The 23,918-nt window shown below is 39.9% G+C and overlaps 2 protein-coding genes and 1 non-coding gene across 4 annotated transcripts in view; 2 read left to right on the top strand and 1 right to left on the bottom strand.

Moving 5' to 3' along the window:
• The window catches only part of LOC127689375 (nucleolar and coiled-body phosphoprotein 1-like), a 568,994-nt gene that overhangs the window by 52,238 nt on the left and 492,838 nt on the right, over positions 1-23,918 (top strand). The window lies entirely within an intron of this gene.
• On the bottom strand, positions 7,574-7,699 carry LOC127690419 (small nucleolar RNA SNORA17). The gene has a single exon (XR_007979116.1). It is a non-coding gene; the product is annotated as a small nucleolar RNA SNORA17 (small nucleolar RNA).
• LOC127689378 (uncharacterized) overlaps positions 16,279-23,918 on the top strand; it is a 30,352-nt gene continuing 22,712 nt past the window's right edge. For both annotated transcript variants that reach the window (XM_052189015.1, XM_052189014.1), the window contains exons 1-2: positions 16,279-17,713; positions 23,361-23,431. In XM_052189015.1, coding sequence (XP_052044975.1) covers positions 17,701-17,713; positions 23,361-23,431 — 84 coding nt within the window. In that variant the 5' untranslated portion in view covers positions 16,279-17,700. The remainder of the gene's footprint in view (positions 17,714-23,360; positions 23,432-23,918) is intronic.

Genomic DNA, 23,918 nt, shown 5'->3' with positions numbered 1-23,918 from the left:
TGCCCAGGATGGCTCCATCCTATTAATGTTTATCCTAGAGAAGTGAAGAAAGGAGAAACATAAGTTCAAGGTCATTCTTTTCTGTAGAGTGAATTACATTCTAGAGTAGAATAGAGACCTCTCTTGAAAACAATTTTTAAAACTATAACGAGACGGTAAGACTGGTGAGGGAGGCATGACCAGGCATTGTGCACTCCCACAGGCCTGGAATCAGTACCCATATCTAAGCAGGAACTGAGAAAGACCAGGCAAGAGAGTCAATGAGGATGTTACCTACAAAGTGATGTGAACACACTGCTTATTATATTAGCAATACACAAGGCTGCTCTTCTTGTCAGTTCATGATGAGGACATGTCCAGGTTTGGCTGCTTGAAAGGAAGTTTTTATTCAGCCCAACCATAATGTGACACCTTGGTTTTGAGTAACTTTCAAACTGAGCATTTTTAGAAATTATCTCTATGTAGTCTTCTGATCAGTGAATCACTCACTGAGAGTCACCAGTCAGGTTGAAGTTCTGATAGGAAGACTACATATTTCTATTAAGTGAGAACCCTCCTACAGCTTCTTTGGTAAACAGTAAGAATATATACATTCTCTGTTGCCCATGTGTCACCAACTGAAACCTCATTCTACCTAGATGCATTCATATGTAGCTGACTCTTCCATCATTTAACAGACACCACACAGCAATATGCACTTGTATGTCCATATCTTTTTAATTAAGAATAGTCATAGGGTGTTTAGTGCATACCATCATAGTAAACACAACTCAGAAGTAAGAGAGACCGTAAATTACATTATATATTATACTATATATAAATAAAATATACTATATATTATACCGTATATATGAATTAAATATACGACATAAATTACACTCTATAGTATATTATATTTATTTTATATGCCTTTGCACAAATCTTTTGCAATGAAGTCTCATAGGGAGTCAAATATTAAGCATCCTAGTGAAACCACATAGGAGTGTAAGACTGTGTGGTTTGGTTTATGTTGATCTAAGAGGGATTTTGATGCTGTTTAGCAACATGAGAGAGTCCTTGTTCTCTTCTCTGTACATTGTCACATGGACATGAAGTGTAATTCATGCTGCTGTGTATAGTGCACTTTGTGATCTTCTCAAATTACTCTCTGATGAGTAGCTCTGATGATGTTGCCTGGAGAATGGTCACAAAGTAGAATGTGCAAACACAAAACCATTCCTGATTTCCTCTGTTTTTCTGTCATGAAGCTGACATAATTGTCTTTGTTATGTATATATCCCTAGGATCAAATACCTTGAAGAAGCTCTGTCGGAAGGGGACTCTTCCCCTGACAGATGATGTTGAAGGAAGTAACTTCATTGATGAAACTTGCACAGAAAAAACACAAAATCAAAGAGAAGGTACTGTGGAAATGAAAAGGATGGATCATGTTTCATAGTGGCAGAGGATACTGTTGTGATACATGTAAAACTATGAATATATTATTAGTATTTTTTATGTAGATACTGTTAATTTGCATACATCCTTAGTTGAAATTCAACCACAGAATTTTAAAATGGATATTAGACTCACTGTTTGTTCTCATTGAGTAATGGGAAAGAGAGGAAAAGTGAGCTCAGTCCTGTCTGCATCACTGTCACGTTACCTGCTGCAGGAAGGAACAGGTGAGCCACCCTCTCTATCACCTGTTCCTAGACACCTGTAATGTGAAAGGATTTAATGTTAACTGTCTCAAAAGTGACCCTTTGATTATCAAAAGTGTCAAATGTGAAGATAGACTTTGGATTAGATCACAGAATTTCTGCTCTGACCAATTGGGAGTGGGTCACTGGACTGGTGTGTTACACAGTGGGAAAGAACAGTAGAAACAAGGAAATGGCAGGAGAGGCTGGAGGGTTCTCTGAGTTTTTTTTCTTTTCTTTCAAAGGCATCATGGTGATCCCTGTTAGCTTGTGTATTCTTTGCTTGTGGCTCTGTCATCTGAAGGCAGTCTTTTCCTCTTAACACTTTTCAGTCTATGTGAGTTATTAACAAATGTCCAAGCCTGCAACTGTTAGTAGTTGGAGGTTAGTAGCTCTCCAAGGAAGCTGTATCCAAGGTACTTTCCCAGATTGTAGTGAAAAGGAATGTCTGTTTCACCACAATAGCTTGAGTATGGAGTGATATTCGCTGAGAGCTGTAGATGTAGGAGTTTCAGGCAGAGATCCAATGCAATGGATTGAAGGAAAGAAGTGGAGTGCTTGTGTCCAGCTCACCTTCTTGTTCTTTAGAACAGTGTCACTAACAGTGGCACAGTTTGCTACAGCTTATCACCTCAAGATAATGTCCCACAGACATGCTCCTCCTCGTCCTCCTCTTCATCCTCCTCGTCCTCCTCTTCTTCTTCTTCTCTTCTTCTTCTTCTTCTTCTTCTTCTTCTTCTTCTTCTTCTTCTTCTTCTTCTTCTTCTTCTTCTTCTTCTTCTTCTTCTTCTTCTTCTTCTTCATCTTATTATTCTTTTTTGGTTTTTACTTTGGCTTTTCAAGACAGGGTTTCTCTGTATAATACAGGCTATCCTGGAACTCACTCTGTAGACCAGTCTGGATTCTAACTCAAAAGTCTGCCGGCCTCTGTCTCCCAAGTGCTGGGATTAAAGGCATGTACCAACACAGTGCCTGGCTTCTCATAGTACTTCTTGTCTCTGTCCTTCTCTAGCCATGCCCTCCTTTTGGTAATTGCCATGTTATCCTGTGATCCCTTCCACCTGCTACCTTATTGTTGATGCAGCATACTAGAACATATTGCCCACACAGTGTGGCCTAACCTCAGCCATGTCCCCTCATGAGCCCTGGGTATACTTGGTCTTTCTGTATTCACTAAACATTTCTGCCTCACAAAGCTCATGAGACTGCAAAGATCACTGGGAGAGAAATGAACAGAGCCCTTCTCAGATATAATATGACTTGAAAAGCAGTTGAATCTTAGTATGACATCTGAATCAAACCTTTTCCACACGGACAGGTACATCCTAGTTTGTCTGTAGGTCTTCCCTCTGTTCAGTTTGCCTTATGAGAAAACAGTCCAGCAGCAGCACAACCATCTTGTTCATCAGGTTTAGTTACATGAACTAGATTCATACACTTTTACCTACATCAAGTAAAGCCCAGTGTAAACAATAAGCAATACTGTGAGCTGACAATCACTTCTTGTCTCACTAGTGAATCTGGAAGAAGTCCCCCCAGTACCAGAATGTCAGGACAGTGCAACTTTACCAATGGATAAGGATAAAGCACCAGTGAAAATGGTAAGAAGGCTTTTCCTTGCTCTCATGCAGAAAACTTACTTCAGTGGTCCCCTTATGGTTCAGTGGGATCACAATGGAATCATGTCACTGATCAGGTGTATGCCATTTTAAAGCTTCTCATATTTTAAAGGTCTCACTAGCTGAGCATTGAATATGCACACACTGGACACAAGAGCTTTCTTTCAACACATCAAACATCGGGGCTTACTCTCAAAGTATAACTATGATAGACCACAGAAACACAAAACATCTGAATGACAAATACAGGATTTCACAGGTGGTATGCAATCTAGGTTTGAGAATCTTCCATAGAGGCCAGCCAGCTTTGCCTGATCTGCCTTCAAACCAAAAACAAAACAAAACAAACAAACAAACAAAAAAAAAAACACGTGAAAGCACCATTTCTTAAATGAATGTAACCTGTTCCCTATGGGAAGAGAATGATGACAATCACTCAAGTCAAATAGCTTTGGCTATGGTCAAAGCAGGAAATCTGTATTCAAACAATTGTGCCTACAATTCATTCCTTGGTGTAGCAGAACCTCCAACTCCTAGCCTAGCTACTGTGGAAGCAGAATTCTTTGGAGACTTGAGGGATATTGAATTGCAGCCTTATTACATTGAGCAGTCTAAAAATGGTTCTTACTTTGGGTTTGTCCTACAGTAAGAGCCAAGATTTTACGTTCTACTAAAAATAAACAAAAGACGTTATCTTTTTATGTTCATTTAATAACATGCCCATCATTTTTATTATTGGTATAAGAATATATATCGTGTTGAATGTAATAAAAAATATTAAGACAAAAAGTGTGAAATTGTCTTTTTCATGAAGTACAAAGCTCAGATATTCTGTTACATCACTGAATAATGGATCCATTAATATGGTCTCCACTTGACTGCTCTTTTCTATCTTGACTGCAACTAGAATATGTCAGAGGAAGGCCCAAAGACCTTAGCAGATATTACTCAATATGATCTAATGTTTAAAATATTGTATTTCCTTTCATTGCAGGAAAGATCTAGAAACCGCAGATCTGGTATGTATTATGGATTAACCCTCTAAGATATGTTTCAGATGTTAATTGTGTAATACTTTGTATTTTGTGTGATGGACAACTATGATCTCAGGTACTTACTGATGATGATGTTGTTGTTGTTGTTGTTGCATTTTTTTTTAAGAAAGCACAAATTCCAAGCCCAAACAATGGCCATGTGACTGTGTTCAGCCGTGATTCCTTTAGTTAAAAGGAGATTTTGTTCACGAAGGCATGTCCAAATCTTTTTTACCAAGAAAAAGATCCCAATTATCCAAACGACATTCTAGTAGAAAGGTTATAAATTAAGAAATCCTAATACAGTCATCTAAAAAATGTATTCAAACTACACCAGGGCCATGCAAGACCAGGCTATATGCTTGTATTCCTTCATAGATGAATGATCCAGAGTTTAGAGGTAATTATGAGACGCCTTAGCTGTTCCTCTCAAGAGACACTTCTTACCTCATCAAGGGCACAATATTCTCTATAGAAAAGTTATATCTTCTGGCATCTGCCTGCCATAAGGCAAACTGATAGGGATCTCAAACACTAGCCTGGTTGCTGCAGAGGTCAGAGTGCATGGGAGTGTGTCAGTCAGCCAGCAGCACATACAACTCTGAAACGTAGAGAAGCACATGCCACTTTTCAGGCGACTGAGCCTGAAAATTAAATTCAGTACATGGAAAGCAGGGGTTAATATGCCCCCAAAACTGGGTTTCTCATAGCATGGCTCTCTCCAGTAAGATCTGGAGAAAAGCCTTGGCAGACTAGATAACATCAGCATGGGCACAAAGAGCCACACTGTCCACTGAGAACTCTGGTCTTCATTTGCTTGCTCCATGCTGGACCATCATTCCAGCAATGCATTTCATTGTTATTTTGTATTTTGTTGTTAATATAATTTTAGTATTTTTGATAAGTTTATGCAATGTGTTTGGTCATATTTATCCCTTACAACTCTGCTCACATAATCACTCTCCCTTTTCAGTGTTTCTTAAATACATATACTTAAAAAAACTTTCTAGTCTAATTTATGCAAAACATGTGCAGGGACTTCCACTGACGCTTGGGTGAACATTCTAGGGGCAAAATCTTTAATTAAAACTGTACCTCTCTTAGACCAAAAACATAAAGTAATAACTTCTTAAATAGGTATGAGAAGGGTTTCTGAACCTCGTCTCTTCAAGCCACAATATTGTCTTCCTTGACTTTGTGAAGGTCCTATATAAGCATCCAGCAATATACATTTAAAGGGCAGCTAGACTCTGCACATCAAGGATCCTTTGTCATGGTAGTTAAATTCCATGTTGCCTTTTCTATTTTCCTCTCAATGGCTTTACATAGTCGTCAGAGAAGAGTATCACCAGACATTTTCTTGTCCACATTTGTGTGTCTGCATGATCAGGCTTTCACCAGTGAAGTGATGTGTTTAGTGGAACAATTATGAGTTAGAACATGTAGCTTCACTGGCTTAGTTTATACCTATCAGATCCAAAACCGTGTGTTTCATCCCAAGGATCCCATATAGGATGCCCATGATTGCACAGTATGCAATCCGGATTTAGAGTTTTGGTTTCAGAAAAGTCAAAGTACAAGATCTTCCTTGGTTTTTTTTTTTTTTTTAGTTTTGTTATTGTTTTTTTGTGAATTTCATGTTATATACCCCAATCCCACTTCTCTCCTTCTCTCCTTGCACCTTCCCTCCACCCTTGCTACAATCTACCAACATGGAAATAATATTGTGGAAGCTGTAGTATGTCACAGTGTGTCCCACTGTATACCCTTTTGTCTATACATCTTTGCTCACAAATATTCATTGTAATGCCTTGTTGATCTGGAGCAGTCTCCTGGCTTCTGATGCTCTATCTGAGGTTCTAATACTGGATATCTTCTGGAATACCCTGTGGTTGCCCTGTGGCATGGAGTTCCTGATGTTTTGTATCTATAGAACCAGCCCCTTTATGTACTTCTTCAGCAGTTGATCAATGGGGTAGATGTTGGGTTGAGCCAATTCAAAGTACTGGAGGCCTGACAGGTATCTCTGTTGGCCAGCTTTCCAGATCCCCTACTCTCACACATCCATGGCCAGCTCACTAGCAGCTCCTGTAATGAGGGCTAGCTCTATCCTGCTGCTCAGGCAGGGTGAAAAACTCCCACTTCCCAGTGTTGCATTCAGTGTGGGACATGATCAGTTCTCCCACTCTTATGACCTGAGTTGGGAGCAGCTCTCTCACCTGCTATAAATGACAAAGGAACAGAGAGGTGAGGGTGGCAAACCCAGCAGATAAGAAAGCAGGCCTGGCTCTCCTGCATTCACACCTGCTGGGCTGGCTTACCTGCAAGCCCCTCATGCAGGGCCAGCTCTGCTGTGCTCTCCAGGCAAGGTACAGGATCTGCTCTCCCGAGTGCTGCAGCAAATGAGGGGCAGGGATAGCTCTCCTGCTTTCATGGCCACTTGGCCAGTTCTCCATCCTGCCATAGATGGTAAGGAGCGAGAGGGTCAGACTGTATCTCTCCCTCATCCACACCACTATATGGCAGATGTGTTGATCTAGCTCTCCAATGCTCCTGTCCTCAGGACTGGCTCACTCAGCCTTCAGCCATCAACATGTCCACAGGCAGTAGCCCACACCAGAGTCATTTGCCTGGCCTTTGGCGGTAACAGGTTCCTGATGCTGCAGGACAAGGTGGCATCACAGACCAGGATCCCACAATGTTCACAGATGGCCTCACCAACTGCTCACATCAGGCTGTTCGTCACTACCCTGGAGGCTCCAGTTCTTCCTTTCTTCCTTGTACTCACATCCTTCTGTTTCTCTTTCTCTTCACTTTTCCCACCACTTACTTGCTCCTCTTAGTGGAGTCCAGTTTCTCTGAGTGTCTGCAGTCGTTTCAGGAGTGGTCCCTGGAGTATATGTCCCACTTGTGTATTATGGCATTGGGCAGGGGCCATCTTGAGTGTGGTCCGACCTCCAAAGCCTACCCAGTACATGACTGGTGGTCATCTCAGATTAGCTCCGTGCCAGGCTCCATGGCACTGGCCTGGGGCTCATCACAGGCACTTCCGTGCCCATCTGCATGTCTGGCCACATCTGAAGGTCATCTGTCTCCAACCCCCTCCTGCCCAGGCCGGCCTTCCCACATAGAGCTCTGTTAGTCCCTAGCTTGTTCTCTGTTCTCAGAGTCTGTCTGATCCTGAGCATTGGTGCTGGGCACTAGACTCATGCTCCTCTCAGGCTCACTGTTTTCAGTAAATGTTAAGATTACTAATCATTCAAATGTCCTCAGATCACAACCAAGTATAGACATAGCTTCTCTCTTTTCTGCCCCCCACTGACACACAAGTGACATAGCAGGCGCATCTGCAATGCCTCCCTCTTCTTTTTCTCATAGTGAAATTTAATCCAGACTAGGCTAGAGACTTTTTCATCATTGTCATCATCATCATCACCAATAGAAATGGCTAAGATAATAATAATAACAACAACAACAACAACAACAATAAATAAAAACAACAATAAATAAAATGGCCCCAAGAGGACTATTGAAGGAAGGGGAATTTGTAGAAACTAATCTTGCCCTTGGCTGGTTGATCAAATTCTAGGATAGACACATGCCCATGAATATATGATCAGCCCTAATTGAACTTGGTGGGTTATTAGGATAAAATGAAAAGGATCTGAAGTTGGCAAAGAGTGGAGAGATAGGAATGGAGCCAGGACGAGTTAGGGTGTTGGGCGGGAATGAATAGGATCAAAATACATTGTATGGAGTTCTCAAAGAATTAAGACAAGATTTTATTTAAAAATTGATGAGGAAACAAGAAGCAGACCCAGTGCACACTCATCCCCTGTGTAGCCATGTAGATGTCTCACGTCAATTCATGTGGAGGGTTTATAAAAGGTTGGCCAACTTTCCTCACATGACAACTTGATTCAGAATGACTTGGAGTCTGAGTCATCACAGAAGACTGGAAGCATGTGTTGCCTCTCAGTGTGGGTACTTGATCAGAATCACTGGATGAAAGGAACCTGACAAGTCTGAAGACACTGGAGAAATGACCTCTTCTATTTACTCTCCAGAGACCTTCTATACCTTAGAAATTCATATATTGAGTCAGAGGTCAAAGGCAATGCATCTGTTTTGTTTTTTTTTTTTTTTTTTTTTGGTTCTTTCTGTCAGGGTGTTTGGCCAGGGCATCATGGATATAACTAATATAGAACCCAGGGATAAAAAACTAGAGGAAATGTATTCTTCTTACCTTCCAAACTCACTTAAAGTGATATAATATATTCTGCATAAACTGTAAAATATTGTGGATAGGCAAAATAAATAAATAAATAAATAAATAAATAAATAAATAAATAAATAAATAAATAAATGAAAGCAAACAACCAGTGGGCACCATCCTATATAACAGTCAATTTTTGCTCAGGTTTTCTTGCATCCTTTCTAGTGTGAAATCCTCACATTTCACAACACCACAGTGCACTTGTGCAGTCATGTGCTTTTTGTTATGATTTGACATTATATACCTATCCTGTACACCAATAAGTTTCCTGTGGTCATTTACTGGTGCAACAATGTAATCACAGCAATGTCTCTGTGTCATGATGCTCTAAATGGGATTTGAATGCTGCCTATCTGGCACCATACCAACATAAATATTCATGTTGTGCCTCTTTCTCAGTTGTCCCTCCTGAATTAATTTACCTACATCATCACGAGTTACATAGTAGACGTTATCTACATCGTCACCTTATGTATAATTATTTGTACACTACACTCAGTGATCTTCCTGCAGCACCATTCTAATTACAGTGACTTACTTAAAAAGAAATATGATCATATGTACAAACCCTTAACTATTATCAGTTTCCTCTGTCTATCGTGAAGCTGACATAAATCTACCTTTCAATGCATTCCCAGTATTGGCAATCTTAAGGAAATTTTCTCGAAAGCGAACTGTGGCCCCCCTTGAAGTGGAAAGACCTCAAGTCCTCCCAGGTACCTCCCGAGAAACAGCACACGCTACAACAGAAGGTACTGTGGGAAAACATTAATTCCGTTCAATTACATAAATCAATGTTGAAGTTTTGCTGTAGTTTTTAATGCATGGATATCTTAATTTATCTAGTTTATCAGTAGAAATTTAAAGATACAGTTAACTGGCGTCTTTGCTTTTCGTTAACTAATGGTAAACTGGAGGAAAGTTGAGACTTTATATGAGTACTCTTGTCTTCACCTGTGGTAGGCATGAATGACTGAGCCACATGTCAGTCACATTGTCCCAGACATGCATAACACAGATGTGGAAGGTCTCAAGATTGAGGATGAAACTTGAATTAGATTAAGGCATTCCTAAGCAGGCCCATTGAGAAACAGAAAGCCCTAGGAGCAGTCATCTTACAACTTGTGCTTGGGAGACTAAGGGAGTAGGAAAGATCATTTAAGACAAAGAAATATGTGATGTTTCTGTGCATTTTCTCTTTCAAATGTATAATAGTTAGCAGTGGCAAAGTTGAGTGTGCTTTGCTTCTGGCTCTGTTATTTCAAGGCTACATTTCCCAGAACACTTAGACCATCCTTCCTCTGTCACTGCTAACACCCTAGTTTATGACTCTTGTTATAACTCTTCTTGGAAAATTGGTTGGGTTTGCTTTCCCAGACGTTGTGATAAAGTACTGTGACACAAAACATCCTGCAGTGGTCTGAATAGGAATGGCCTCATAGAATCTTGTGATTGAGTACATGGCCCACAGGGAGGGGTATTATTAGGAGGTGTGGCCTTGTTAGAGTAGGTGTGGGATTGCGGAGGAAGTATAACAATGTAGAAGTAGGACTTGAGGTCTCAGATGCTCAAGCTAGACCTAGTGTGTCACTCCTTTCCCACTTGCTGCCTGCCATGGAAATCTCGGCTCCTTCTCCAGCACCATGTCTTCCTGCATTCTGCCATTTTTCCTGTCATGATGATAGGGGACTAAACTTCTTACACTGTGCAAGCCAGCCCTAATTAAATGTTTTGCTTTATAAGAGTTGCCATGGTTGTGGTATCTCTTCATGGCAAAAGAACCCCTAATTTAGACACATCTTTAGCAAGAAAAGGTTGACATTGCCAGGGACATTGAATTTGGAGCCCATAATCAATAAGTAGCAGATAGAGGCAGAAACTGAAGGGAAAGTGATATTGCAGCCAAAGCCTAGAAGCAAAAAAAAATGAATGACTGTCCTCTGCTGAGTTTTCTTCCTCTGATATGGCCTAGGATCCCATCCAAGAGAATGATTGTATCTACAGGAAACAGGTCTTCCCAAGATGCCTTAATCTATTCAAACAACAGTGTCATACCTGGAGAACTGAGATCTTGTTAGTTGACAGCTGTGGTGAAGCATCATGGAGGCGACAAAGTGTTGTTTTCACTTTTGAGTATTAGCCTGTATCAGAGTGAGTTTTTCTGATAGAAAACAATTTCTTTGCTCTCAAGAACCTGTAGGTAAATATCTTACAGTGTGGGCCCAATGCTGCAGGAGCAGCATGTCCTCTCCCTGTTCTTCGGGTCTTGTAGCAGCACTTCCTCTCTTCCCTGTGAAGCACTGCTTTACATGCACTCAACATGGCAGAGTATCTCAACAGTCGCAATGACTTTTCATTCTGTCTACATAGCATGTCTTTGTATCAAGGGCTTAATATATGACTTGTGATGGTTTGTACATGCTTGGCCCAGGCAATGGCACTATTACAAGGTGTGGGCCTGTTGGACTAGGTGTGTCACTGTGGGTGTGGTCTTTAAGACCCTCATCCTAAATGCCTGGCAGCAGTATTCTGCTAGCAGCCTTCAGATGAAGGTATTGAACTCTCAGCTCCTCCTGCACCATTCCTGCCTGGATGTTGCCATGTTCCCACCTTGATGATAATGGATTGAATATATCTGAACCTGAAAGCCAGCCCCAATTAAATGTTATCCTTTATAAGACCTGCATGAGTCATAGTGTCTGTTCACAGCAGTAAAAATCTAACTAAGGCATGACTTTATGTAGTTTGTGTTCCTCACCTCAGACTGACATGTGGGACTAGAGTTCTGACATCCATCTTGGAGCCTCTGACCTAGTTAGTGATTGAAGTGGGATCTTAGCTCTAGCAAACCCTTGGCTACCTTTCAGGAATTTCTTGGTTCAGCCTCCAACATTCAGAACATGGGTTTTGGCGTTCTAGTGAATTATACCTATTCCCAAGACTAATAAACCATAGTAGGTGTTTGGACATCAGTTCTCTCAGTACCTCTCTGCGCCTAGGGCTGTGTCTGTCCTCCGTGCTGTCACTATTTGTGTATTTCACTTGTTACAGCCTTACCTGTCTTGCCTTTTTTAGGGGAGTAAGTTCATAATCTCAGAGAATTGTTTCCTGAAAGTATCTTTTCTGAAGCTTCTTCATTATGCTCAAGGTCTTTGCTCATCACAAGTGTGTCATTGTCCCCCGCCTCCTCTCATGGTTTAGCTGTCTTTGGCTCCACTGTGATAGGCAGTATTAGGAGGGTTAGCACTGTGTTAATCGCTGCAAACTCTAGGCCTCCTGCTTGTATGTAGTATGTCCTTCAGAGCCCCATGTCCCCACCTCCAACCTCATACACCACAATATTCCTCATTATAGTTCCTTGCCTTTATCCTTCAGATACAGATATTTCCTTATTTTCCAAGTGCCATAGTGGCTCAATGATCTGTACTAGACTATCCATAGAGTCTTGGAGGTTTCTTCCCACTAATTACCTCATTCCTGATACTGCATAAGAGAATACAGTGTCCATAGAGTATAGCTTAACCCTCTAGCATGCCCCCACATTCCTTCAAGAGAGTTCTTTTCTTTCTTTATTACCTCTTTCTCACCAAACTCACTGGGCACATAAGACCATTAAGAGAATAGAGTATAGAGCCCTTCCTAGGGACAATATACCCTAAATATATTCAAATCTTAGCAGTTTATCCTTCATCTGGTGGACAAAGCTAAGAGGCTCCTGGTGACTGGCTACAGTATGACAATTGTGAGCAGGAAAGACAGAGTTGAACTCAATATCATCCAGAAGCCTCACAAACAGAGCAAGGCTATATACATTAGAGGACAAACAAACCCAGAAAAAGTTGTTCTAAACTATAGGGATAGTAAGGAAGAAGGGCAAGGAGTGACTGTCAGGTAGCTGTCACATTAGTCCATTCTGAAATCACCAGTGTTTTGACACAAATTAGAGCAGTATCCGGTCCCAGATTTGACTCAGTGATTCACTCTATCTCCACCAGTAGATGTGGTTAAGGAATTATCTCATATACAAAATCCCTGTTTTGCATGGGAGGACGGAAATCACACTGAGATATATCTATCCTTCTAGTCTGCTATAAATGAAATCAAATTAAAGTATATGTCCTTCACATTGACCTTGTGTGGTAAAAAACTGATTCATGTCTTATATTTGGCTTTTCTTTTAAAATTTGTGTCAACTGTACGAAGCTTACATGTATACTGCATGGCCTGGGAGTAATAGAAGCTAAACATATATATGTATATGTAAGTTGTAATTTATCTCTTACAAATTATTTGCACAAAACTTGTACACAGTATCATCAAAATATTAAACTATCATTCACATACTAACAAGCCATTTATAGTGATTCCATTTGAAAGATTTGCACACAAAATCAGCACATCCTTGCACATAAGATTATCGTAAGATTATCTTCAGTGCAGTTAACTGGTTTTTGAGAAAGAGCACTTGCTTTTAAAGCAGAAGAACTGAGTTGGAATCTCCTCACACACAAAATAACTGGACAAAGCTATTCATACATGTAATCCTACGTTGCTGGGGGGATGGGCAGAGGCATTTCCAGTGCTTGCTGAATGCCTAGCTCCAGATTCTGTGAGAGAACCTGTTTTTAAAAAAGGAGAATGATAGGTCATGCCATTCCATGCCCTCTTTTAACCTTCATGTCTTCACATTCCACTTGACAGGCACCTCAGTCACACACACATGATAAATTTATGTTATATATTATACTGGGTCCTAGAAGAAGCAGGCTGAGTTAGCTCTGGTGTGCAAGCCAGTGAACAGCACTCCCGCATGGCCTTTGAATCTGCTCCTGAGTCCAGGTTCTTGCTTTGTTTACTTCCTATCCTGACTTACCTCAGGAACTGAGTGTAAAGAGAGAGTTGTATCCTGAGACAAACTCTTGCCACCACAAGTTGGTTATGATCATAGTGTTTGGTCACAGCAATGCACACCTTACATTAAGACACCATGTAAGCCATGGAGGAACATGGGATTATGTCATTGGCAGAAAATAGATGTGAGTAAATATAATTGTCACATTAAATGTCTTACATTACATTGATGAAGACAAGGACAGGGTGCTTTCCTTTTTCATTTGAGGGTCTAGGTTTTTATGTAAAAAATAAAATCACATGTGTATAAGATATTAAGAAATTAAAGATTTTCTTGGTCAATAAGGAGGAAAAATGAGAGGTGGAATAAGAGAAGAAGGTGGGGATGCAGGTACAGGAAATAGATACTGTGTTCTTGTATTCATGTGTCCTTTCAAAGCAGCACTCACACTGTATTCATGAGTCCTTGTGAAGCTGGACACACACACACACACACACACACACACACAGATACACTGTATTCTTGTATGCACATGTTCAATGCAGTGAGTTCACGATGCCTACTGAAAAGAATGTTTCCAAGCTGCTCAGTGATGGCGCACACCTTGAAACCCAGCAGTCAGGAGGCAGGGCTGGATACCTGAGTTCTAGGCAAGCTGGGTCTATAGCGTGAGTTGCAACACAGAGTGCCAAGGGTATTCAGAGAAACCCTGTCTCAAAATGCCCCTCCACCAAAGAAAAGGACATATTTTCTTATTCTGAATCCTGTCCAGTGCTACCTCTGAATTTGAGACATGAAGTTCATTTTGCTCTTTTATGTGTGGTAATTCCATATGTTGGTACTTGATACTTGATTATATCATTGTTGCCAGCTATCCTCAGATTTATTGTCTCCCAGCTGCTTCTGCTAACTCAATATTGAATTTAAGATCATGGAATTCATGATTTGTTCCTCCAAGTGATACTTGGATAAATTCTGATAATGTGAATTTAAGAAAGTGATGCCATGCTTCTTCCCTTTATTTTTTAGACATATCTTACAGAGTTGCACTATTATGTGCTGTTGCTTGAGCATTTTTTTTAGAATTTTCCCCAGGCCCTCCAGTGCATAAATATCTGAAACTAAACAGCCCTTATATCCAATATGTCCTTTAGGGCTGTAACCCATACATGTTCTCCATGTGCCTTTAATCTCCATAAAATACTGACAATACTTAGCACAGTATAAAAATACATGAAATGATAATTTTAGGGAGTAATGCACACATAACATAGGCCAAAAAAATTTTTAGAGATGCTCATCCTAATAACATTTACAATGAAATATGACCATACCAGCATAGAAGAAAGGCTACATAGTTAATAATTGCTGAATGAGCATATGTAGATTGTGGACATGGCACAAGAATAAGTATGGATTGTTCTGAGTCCAAAAACGGAAGTGACAGTGTTCTGAGGCTTGATCATAAAGCTTATAGTATCAGAAAAATATGAGTTGGATTAGTGTGTAATGGCATCTTCAGCAAAGCCTGATGACCTACCTGCAGTTAATCCTCAGCACTCACTCGGTGCAAGGAGAAAACCAGACCCTGAAGATCTCCTCTAAGCTCCACATTCTCAGAGCCACAACCATGGTTCCTCCAACCAGAGTAAATGCAATGCTCATTTTAAAAGATGTATATAATCATTACACAATAAGAACCTTCTGCCATATCGAATCAGAGTTTGTTGTCAAGACATCCATATGTTCTCTCCTCCTTTATCCTCCATTCTTCTCTTTGCAACACTTTGTTTTCCAACCATGTGATCCACATTTCTGGAATGAGCAGCAAGCAAACTCTGCTTAATAATTAGATAGTCACAGATACCAACTTCATAGACATCTATACCCTTCAAGCAAAGATTCTAAGGGTAATTAAAAACACAACTGTGTATCGACAGTTACTTCCTCTCCTTGCAGTGGTACCTAAAAATCCTGATGCTGCACCTTCAGCAGGAGGACAGGGAGAGACACCAGTGGGGATTGAGAAGGTAAAGCGGCTTTTCCTTTTTCTATTATAAAAACATTACATTGTTTCCTTATGTTGTTGTAGATATGTCACTTGATTAACTAAAGACAGGTGCATCATGGGTATTAAAGGGTTTGCTTAGGATGAACAGAAAATGGAATTGTAAAAGCTTATTCCTAATACAAGTAAACATAGAAGTTTGCAGTGTCTTTTAGCACAGTTTATGTGAGGGAGCCATTTGTACTGAAGAAAAAAGTTCCTCTTTAGATAAATGTACAATTTTAACTCAGAAGTTGACAACCACTTCTAGTTCTCATCATTTTAATGAAGCCTGTGGAATATATACACCGTGAATTCCACTGAGAGGGAAGGCTGCAGTGAGTGGATGTTGAGTGGTAAGACACGAGTATTGGTGTAAATAATTGAGTCCCTGGTATACAAAGGATTAACCTCACAATCAGGTTATAAAGAAACCTAGACAAGTTGCAGTGTGGCTTAGAAAATACTCAGAAGAGACTAAACTGTTGTTTAATCTGGCCTTCAAACCAGCAAAAGTGGGAAGTGGCATAAACTATAGGGCCCCAGTTGTTCAGTGACGCCCTCATTTAGCATATTAATATACAGGACTCTTGCCCATTTTCATTGGCATCATACCAATGACATGAATTCCAAAGACCCATGAAAACAGAATGCAGCATGGCCTTTGCCTCATACTGTTTCCTTTAAATTTCAGGTGGCGACTAAAAAACGTAGACGCAGTATGTATTATAGAATCTCTTAAGATACATTTTAGAAAGGAATAGTATAAACACTGGATATCCTTTTGTCTAGTATAGAACGGTGCTCTAGCTCACCTACTGGGAAAAACTTGTATGCAGTTGTTTGGTTTTTTTTTTTTACTTGTTATGTTAAGTTAAAAGAAAAACTGGATTCAAGTAAGATTTCACTGTGTTGTTTAGGATGATTTGTACCAGGCAGTGTCTAACTGTGTTTCCCTCAAGATAGGCACCTGATTACCCAGTTCAATGATAAAGTAATGCAGTAACAAATTAGAATACACAGTTTACCTACAAAATACGAGTTGAAACTTCATCACATGTGGTGCATTCATTTCTTTATGGTGGCACTCTAGTGAAGAATAAACCAGAGCAGAGGTGAGTGATGATATTATCCATGCAGATCAACAGATAATTGCTGAAGCAAGGACTTAGTGATGCCTATATTCCATCTCTCCAGCATCTGCCTTTGGTAGGTCAGAATCACAGAGAGCCCAGACACTGCCATGACTACTAAGTGGGAAAAAGCTCTTCACTGCCTGCAGCCATCCACAAGCATGAGAGGTAGAAAAGCCCACATGCTTCTAGTCAGACCACAGATCCTAAGAATGGGACCTGGACACTGCATGAAGAGTCATGTGTCACCTAACATGAAACCAAACTGCCTTTCCAGTCTCTTCCAGTAGAGGGATTGTTTATCTAGGTATGGCCAGATAAAAATAACCTCTTGTTTCCATGAGATGTAATCTATAAAGGCTGGGCAGAGAATGAAGAGAAAACAAGTGTTCTACAGTGTCCTGGAGTAAATTTATTCTTGGCTTCCGGTATGATTGCTCCTATGTAGCTGAGGTCTTCTGGCATGTCACAGACATTGCAGGGCACTCCAGCAATGCCTTTGTTTTTTTTCCTATAGTATATACTAAAGAGATCTGTTCTAGCCTAGTTAGTTTTATGGGAAGTCCTTCTCAACCAACCTAGAAGAAAGTCTTCATGTCATAGTGGAGAGATGGTGGGTGAAGGCTTTCCATGGGTTTCCCTGTGTGTATATGGCTCTAAGAAGGTTTAGAGTGGTGTGCATTGGGCTACTCACACGGCGTGCTCAGTCATGTGGCTCATCCTTCTGTGTTTTCGTATCCATCTATATTTAGGCTTTATCTGTGATTCCTGTGATGTACATTCAGTGCCTAACTGATTGTAAACTTCATACATTGATCCTCCTGAAGCCCCAGTCTCACTGATGACTGGACCTGGAACAAGCAGTCAGATCAAATGCACAAATACTCAGAGTTGTTAGTTGTCCTGAGTTTTCTACCATAAGCTGACATGACCTCTTGTTGTAACTGTATTCTCAGTTTTTTCCTTCTTAAGGGGAATTTGTCAAAATGCACCTGTAACCTCTCAGGAAACAGAGAGACCTTCAGTCTCTGGGGCTCCTTCTGCAAAAACAACTGAAATGAAAACAAAAGGTACTATGGGAATTTTATAATTATGTCCAAATTTGTATTATAGCTACAAATTATCTGGTTTCATATGTAAATTTACAGATAAGTTAATGCTGTGTTTACACATGAATATATACATACATGAATAATGTTCTCTATATATCATATATATGTGTGTATATATAAATGTATATTAAATCATAAGTGTAAATATACCCCAGATTTTTTTTTGTTTTTTTTGTAATATTTTTATTTTCTATATTCTTTGTTTACATTCCAAATGATTTCCCCTTTCCCAGATTCCCCCTCCCCATATGTCCCATAAACCTTTTTCTCTCCATCCCTTCTCCAATCACCTCCCTCCTTTTTCTCTGTCCTTATAATCCCTTCCAATGCTAGATCAATCCTTTCCAGGATCAGGACCCTCTTCATACTTCTTCATGGGTGTCATTTGTTATGCAATTTGTGCCTTGGGTATTCAGGGCTTCTGGGCTAATTAATATCCACTTATCAGAGATTGCATTCCATGTGTATTCTTTTGTGATTGGGTTATCTCACTTAGGATGATATTTTCCAGATCAAACCATTTGCCTAAAAATTTTGTGAATTCATTGTTTCTAATTGCTGAGTAGTATTCCATTGTGTAAATATACCACATTTTCTGTATCCATTCCTCCTTTGAGGGGCATGTGGGTTCTTTCCAGCTTCTGGCTATTATAAATAAGGCTGCTATGAACATAATGGAGCATGTGTCTTTATTGCATGCCAGGGAATCCTTTGTGTATATGCCCAGGAGAGGTATAGCAGGGTCCTCTGGAAGTCTCATGTCCAGTTTTCTGAGGAACTTCCAGACTGATTTCCAAAGTGGTTGTACCATCTTACAGCCCCACCAGCAGTGGAGGAGTGTTCCTCTTTCTCCACACCTTCTCCAACACCTTCTGTCTCCTGAGTTTTTGACCTTAGCCATTCTGACTGGTATAAGGTGAAATCTCAGGGTTGTTTTGATCTGCATTTCCCTAATGACTAATGATGTCGAGCACTTCTTAAGGTGCCTCTCGGCCATCCGAATTTCTTCAGGTGAAAATTCTTTGTTTAGATCTGTACCCCATTTTTAATAGGGTTATTTGGTTCCCTGGGGTCTAACTTCTTGAGTTCTTTGTATATACTGGATATTAGCCCTCTATCAGATGTGGGGTTGGTGAATATCCTTTCCCAATTTGATGGTTGTCATTTTGTCCTTTTAACAGTGTCCTTTGCCTTACAGAAACTTTGTAATTTTATGAGGTCCCATTTGTCAATTCTTGATCTTAGAGCATAAGCTATTGGTGATCTGTTCAGGAACTTTCCCCCTGTGCCAATGTCCTCAAGGGTCTTCCCCAGTTTCTTTTCTATTAGTTTCAGTGGGTCTGGCTTTACATGGAGGTCCTTGATCTACTTGGAGTGAAGTTTAGTACTTGGAGGTAAGAATGGATCAATTCACATTCTTCTGCATGCTGACCTCCAATTGATCCAGCACCATTTGTTGAAAAGGCTATCTTTTTTCCACTGGATGTTTTTGGCTCCTTTGTCGAAGATCAAGTGACCATAGGTGTGTGGATTCATTTCTGTATCTCAATTCTATTCCATTGGTCCACTTGTCTGTCACTGTGCCAATACCATGCAGTTTTTAACACTATTGCTCTGTAGTATTGCTTGAAGTCAGGGATACTGATTCCCCCACAATTTCTTTTGTTGTTGAGAATAGTTTTAGCTATCCTGGGTTTTTTGTTATTCCAGATGAATTTGAGAATTGCTTTTTCTAACTCTGTGAAGAACTGAGTTGGGACTTTGATGGGGATTGCATTGAATCTGTAGATCGCTTTTGGCATGATGGCCATTTTAACTATATTAATCCTGCTGATCCACAAGCATGGCAGATTTTTCCATTTTCTGAGGTCTTCCTCGATTTCCTTCTTCAGAGACCTGAAGTTCTTGTCATATAGATCTTTCACTTGTTTGGTTAGAGTCACACCAAGATACTTTATATTGTTTGTGGCTATTTTGAAGGGTGTCATTTCCCTAACTTCTTTCTCAGCCTGCTTATCCTTTGAGTATAGGAAGGCAACTGATTTGCTTGAGTTGATTTTATAACCAGCCACTTTGCTGAAGTTGTTTATCAGCTGTAGGAGTTCTCTGGTGGAGGTTTTCGGGTCACTTAAGTAGACTATCATGTCATATGAAAATAGTGATAATTTGACTTCTTCCTTTCCAATTTGTATCCCCTTGACCTCCTTACATTGTCTAATTGCTCTAGCTAGAACTTCAAGTACTATATTGAAAAGATATGGAGAGAGAGGACAGCCTTGTCTAGTCCCTGATTTTAGTGGGATTGATTCAAACTCCATTTAGTTTGATGTTGGCTACCGGTTTGCTGTATATTGCTTTAAGGATGTTTAGGTATGGGCCTTGAATTCCTGTTCTTTCCAATACTTTTAGCATGAAAGGATGCTGGATTTTCTCAAATGCTTTTTCTGCATCTAATGATCATATGGTTTTTTTCTTTGAGTTTGTTTATGTAGTGGATAGCATTAATGGATTTCCTTATATTGAACCATCCCTGCATCCCTGGGATGAAGCCTACTTCATCATGGTGGATGATCGTTTTGATGTGTTCTTGGATTCGGTTGGCAAGAATTTTATTAAGTATTTTTGAATCAATATTCATAAGAGAAATTGGCCTGAAGTTCTCTTTCTTTGTTGGATCTTTGTGTGGTTTTGGTATCACCGTAATTGTGGCTTCATAGAATGAGTTGGGTAGAGTCCCTTCTGTTTCTATTTTGTGGAATAGTTTGAAGAGTATTAGTGTTAGGTCTTCTATGAAGGTCTGATAAAACTCTGCACTGAAGCCATCTGGTCCCGTGCTTTTTTTGGTTGGGAGACTTTCTATGACCCTTTTTATTTCTTCAGGTGTTATGGGTCTCTTTAGTTGATCTATTTGATCCTGATTTAGTTTTGGTGTCAGATATCTGTCAAGGAAACTGTCCATTTCCTCCAGATTCTCCAGTTGTGTTGAGTATAGGCTTTTGTAGTAGGATCTAATGATTTTTTGAATTTCCTCAGTTTCTGTTGTTATATCTCCCTTTTCATTTCTAAGTTTGTTAATCTGAATACTGTCTCTGTGTCCTTTGGTTAGTCTGGCTAAGGGTTTATCTATCTTGTTGATTTTCTCAAAGAACCAGCTCATGGTTTTGTTGATTCTTTGTATGGTTCTCTTTGTTTCTACTTGATTGATTTCAGCCCTGAGTTTAATGATTTCCTGCCTTCTACTCCTCCTGGGTGAAATAGCTTCTTTTTGTTCCAGGGATTTCAGGTGTGTCATTAAGCTGTTAGTGTATGCTCTCTCCATTTCCTTTTTGGAGGCACTCAGGGCTATGAGTTTTCCTCTTAGCACTGCTTTCATTGTGTCCCATAGATGTATACCCCAGATTTTTAAATGAATTTGCATCACCTTGCATGCTAATTCAATGGCATGAACTGGTAGAAAGCTGAGGCTTATCTTCTGTGAGTCCCTGAGGCTCCCCGTGGTATAGACAGGAATGGTTGAAACACTCTCTCACACTTTCTCTCACAGTTACTTGGCATAGCAATTCTTGAATGTCTCATGATTGATTGAGAGTAAAATTCAAGTGAAGTACCAGAAGTTCTGCTCTGATCTTAGTAGCTAGGTTCCTAAGAATGGTCATGTTACACATTGGTATTAGAGAAAGTAAGAATGTGGTAAAGATATCAGTAAAGGTAAGGAAAATGGTAGCGTTGGAAGTCTGTAAGTGTGATTTGTTATTTGAAGATGCTCTTTCCTAAGACACTTGCTCTTTTCAGCCAGTGCTACTGTCTAATGTACAAGCTTTTGCTCGCAGTAGCTACTTTTACTATCTGCCTAACCTATTTTCCCAGTTGTGGCAAAAATATTATAACGAAAACAACCTAAAGAAGAAATGGCTTGGTTTTCAATGAAATTTAAGGGTATAGACCATAAATAGGGTAAAGCTATACCCAGAGGCAGGTATTTGTAACAGAGTTAAACTATTACCCAGTCCAAAACAAACAAACAAACAAAAATCAGAAGAATGAATGCTTGTTTTCAGCCCTCTTCCTTCTTTTTATATAGTCATAATCCTCTCCTAAGCAATAACGTCGTGCAGAATTTGTTTGGTTTGCCACTTCAGCTAAACCTAATGCTATATTCTAATACTTGCCTGTCCAGTATCTGAATATCATCTATTTGACATCTGAGATTAACCATGACAATACCCATCAAGTATTGTCTTCAGTTTGTGTACTAACCTGGACAGAGGCCATCTGTTTGAAGAGGTACCATGTTTTTTCCTGGGTTCACAGGATACCATAGGTAATAATCTAGCAGTGTAGGCTTAATCAATGATACTAGAGGAACAGAGCCCCTTCCTGTCATTTTCAGAACTTAAATCAGCTCATACATGATCTTCTGTTCACTGCTAAATCTTGCTTCTTGTGGTACCAACATAGTAGAGTTGTTGGATTAACAAAATGGCAATAGAACTGGTATAGTACTCTGAGAGAAATACTATACCTGCAATGTCCTGCTAAGTAAAGGCCTAGTGTTAATTTAGATCTCATTTCCAACCTATGCTTCTCCACCAGAACTGACATTTGGCAGTAATCAAGATATCAGAGCCTCTGATCTATCTAGTGAGGAGACACCTGATCTCTGGTTGAATTTGTATTCTAGAACTTTGCTGAAAGTGTTGCTTATTACTCTTGGGGTTTTGGATATCTATACTTAAACAAAACATCACCTTATAATAGGGATAATTTTAGTTTTTCTATTTCTATACACTTAGGTGAAGGTTCTGGGTTAGCTTCAATAAGTCAGAATGCATATATGACTGAATGCATATAATCCCTGGCCTGAGTCTGGGGGTAGGCAGCAGGGCAAATGGAGTCAGATTTACCAAAATAAATATCAGATCCAACTTCTACCTGGGTCTTGAGGAATTTGTGAATTCAGAGACGTGAGTCAACAGTCTCATTTCAGACTATTCCAGAAAGCAAACGGATCTGGCTATTACTTGTGTCTGAACTGAGAAGTGAGATGGGCTAAGGGTCCTAAATGAGAGCAAACAAGACAGCCCAAGACTGTAGACTCCTCCTGTCTCTGGATCGACATGGTCTGAATGGATGGGCAGAGTTGCCCAGGGTAATGTGAGTGTCCTAGGTCACACTTAGGAAGGGGAGTTGTTTTTCCCAAGGAAATGGCTGACTCCACCAAGCCCAATGGCCTGAAATTGAAATCTCCAGAACATACATGAGAAAAGCAGAGAAACAGATCCTATAAGTTGTTCTCTGAAACACAAAAGTAGCATACTAAACAAAATACATGTGAAAACTTCATTTAATAATACACAATCAAAGATGGATTCGTATGCTACTTTGGGTTCCCCCTGTCTTGAAATGTAGCATTTCTGTTACTCATATCTCTCCAGGTCTTTCTTTAATTTGTCTTCAAGAAAAGACAGGCTAGCAGCAACCTAAGCAACTGGCTCATTAGGTCTAGTCACACACATTTTTAAGTCAACACATTTTTACCCACACCAAACAAGGATACTGCATAAGTTTTAAGCAGCACTGTGATCTGTCACTTTCTGTTTCCTAGACATACCGGAGATTTCTGACACGACACTTGCACCAAATGTCAATAAAAGTACCTCAAAGACTTTGGAATCGGTAAGAAGACCTTTCTTTATCATAGTAGAAATGTTACTTTGGCGATTTTATTTTTCAGTCAAAATCCCATTTTAGCAACAATGTTGAGCAGAGTTATCTTAGGTCTTAAAGAGACTTAGCCTAAGCAGGGAAAAAGTGGAATTGTACTAGCTGGGTCTTGACCAAGTAGTACAATTCCAAGCACCAAGTACAAGAGCACCAAAGCACCCAGTATCAAGTATCACAGCCTGTGTGATGGGACCTTTTATTCTGGAGAAATAGGTTCCTCTTTGGGAAAACTTTATAAATTCCCCTTAGAAGTTGACAAGTGTGTCAGGGTCTTTTGACTTAGATGCAGTATGTTCCACAAAAGTCATTGTGGAGGAAGTGTCATAAGTCCATGTGGGGATGCTGAGTGGTAAGACTTAACACATGAGCAGTAGTATAAATAAGTGAGACCATATTGCAGAAGGATTTCATTCCACAGTTGAGTTCTAACGATGATGAA

Source organism: Apodemus sylvaticus, chromosome 7 (genome assembly GCF_947179515.1).
Source record: "Apodemus sylvaticus chromosome 7, mApoSyl1.1, whole genome shotgun sequence".
NCBI lineage: Eukaryota > Metazoa > Chordata > Mammalia > Rodentia > Muridae > Apodemus > Apodemus sylvaticus.
The sequence above is the reverse complement of the archived record's forward strand: the minus strand, read 5'-3'. Positions and strand labels throughout refer to the sequence as shown.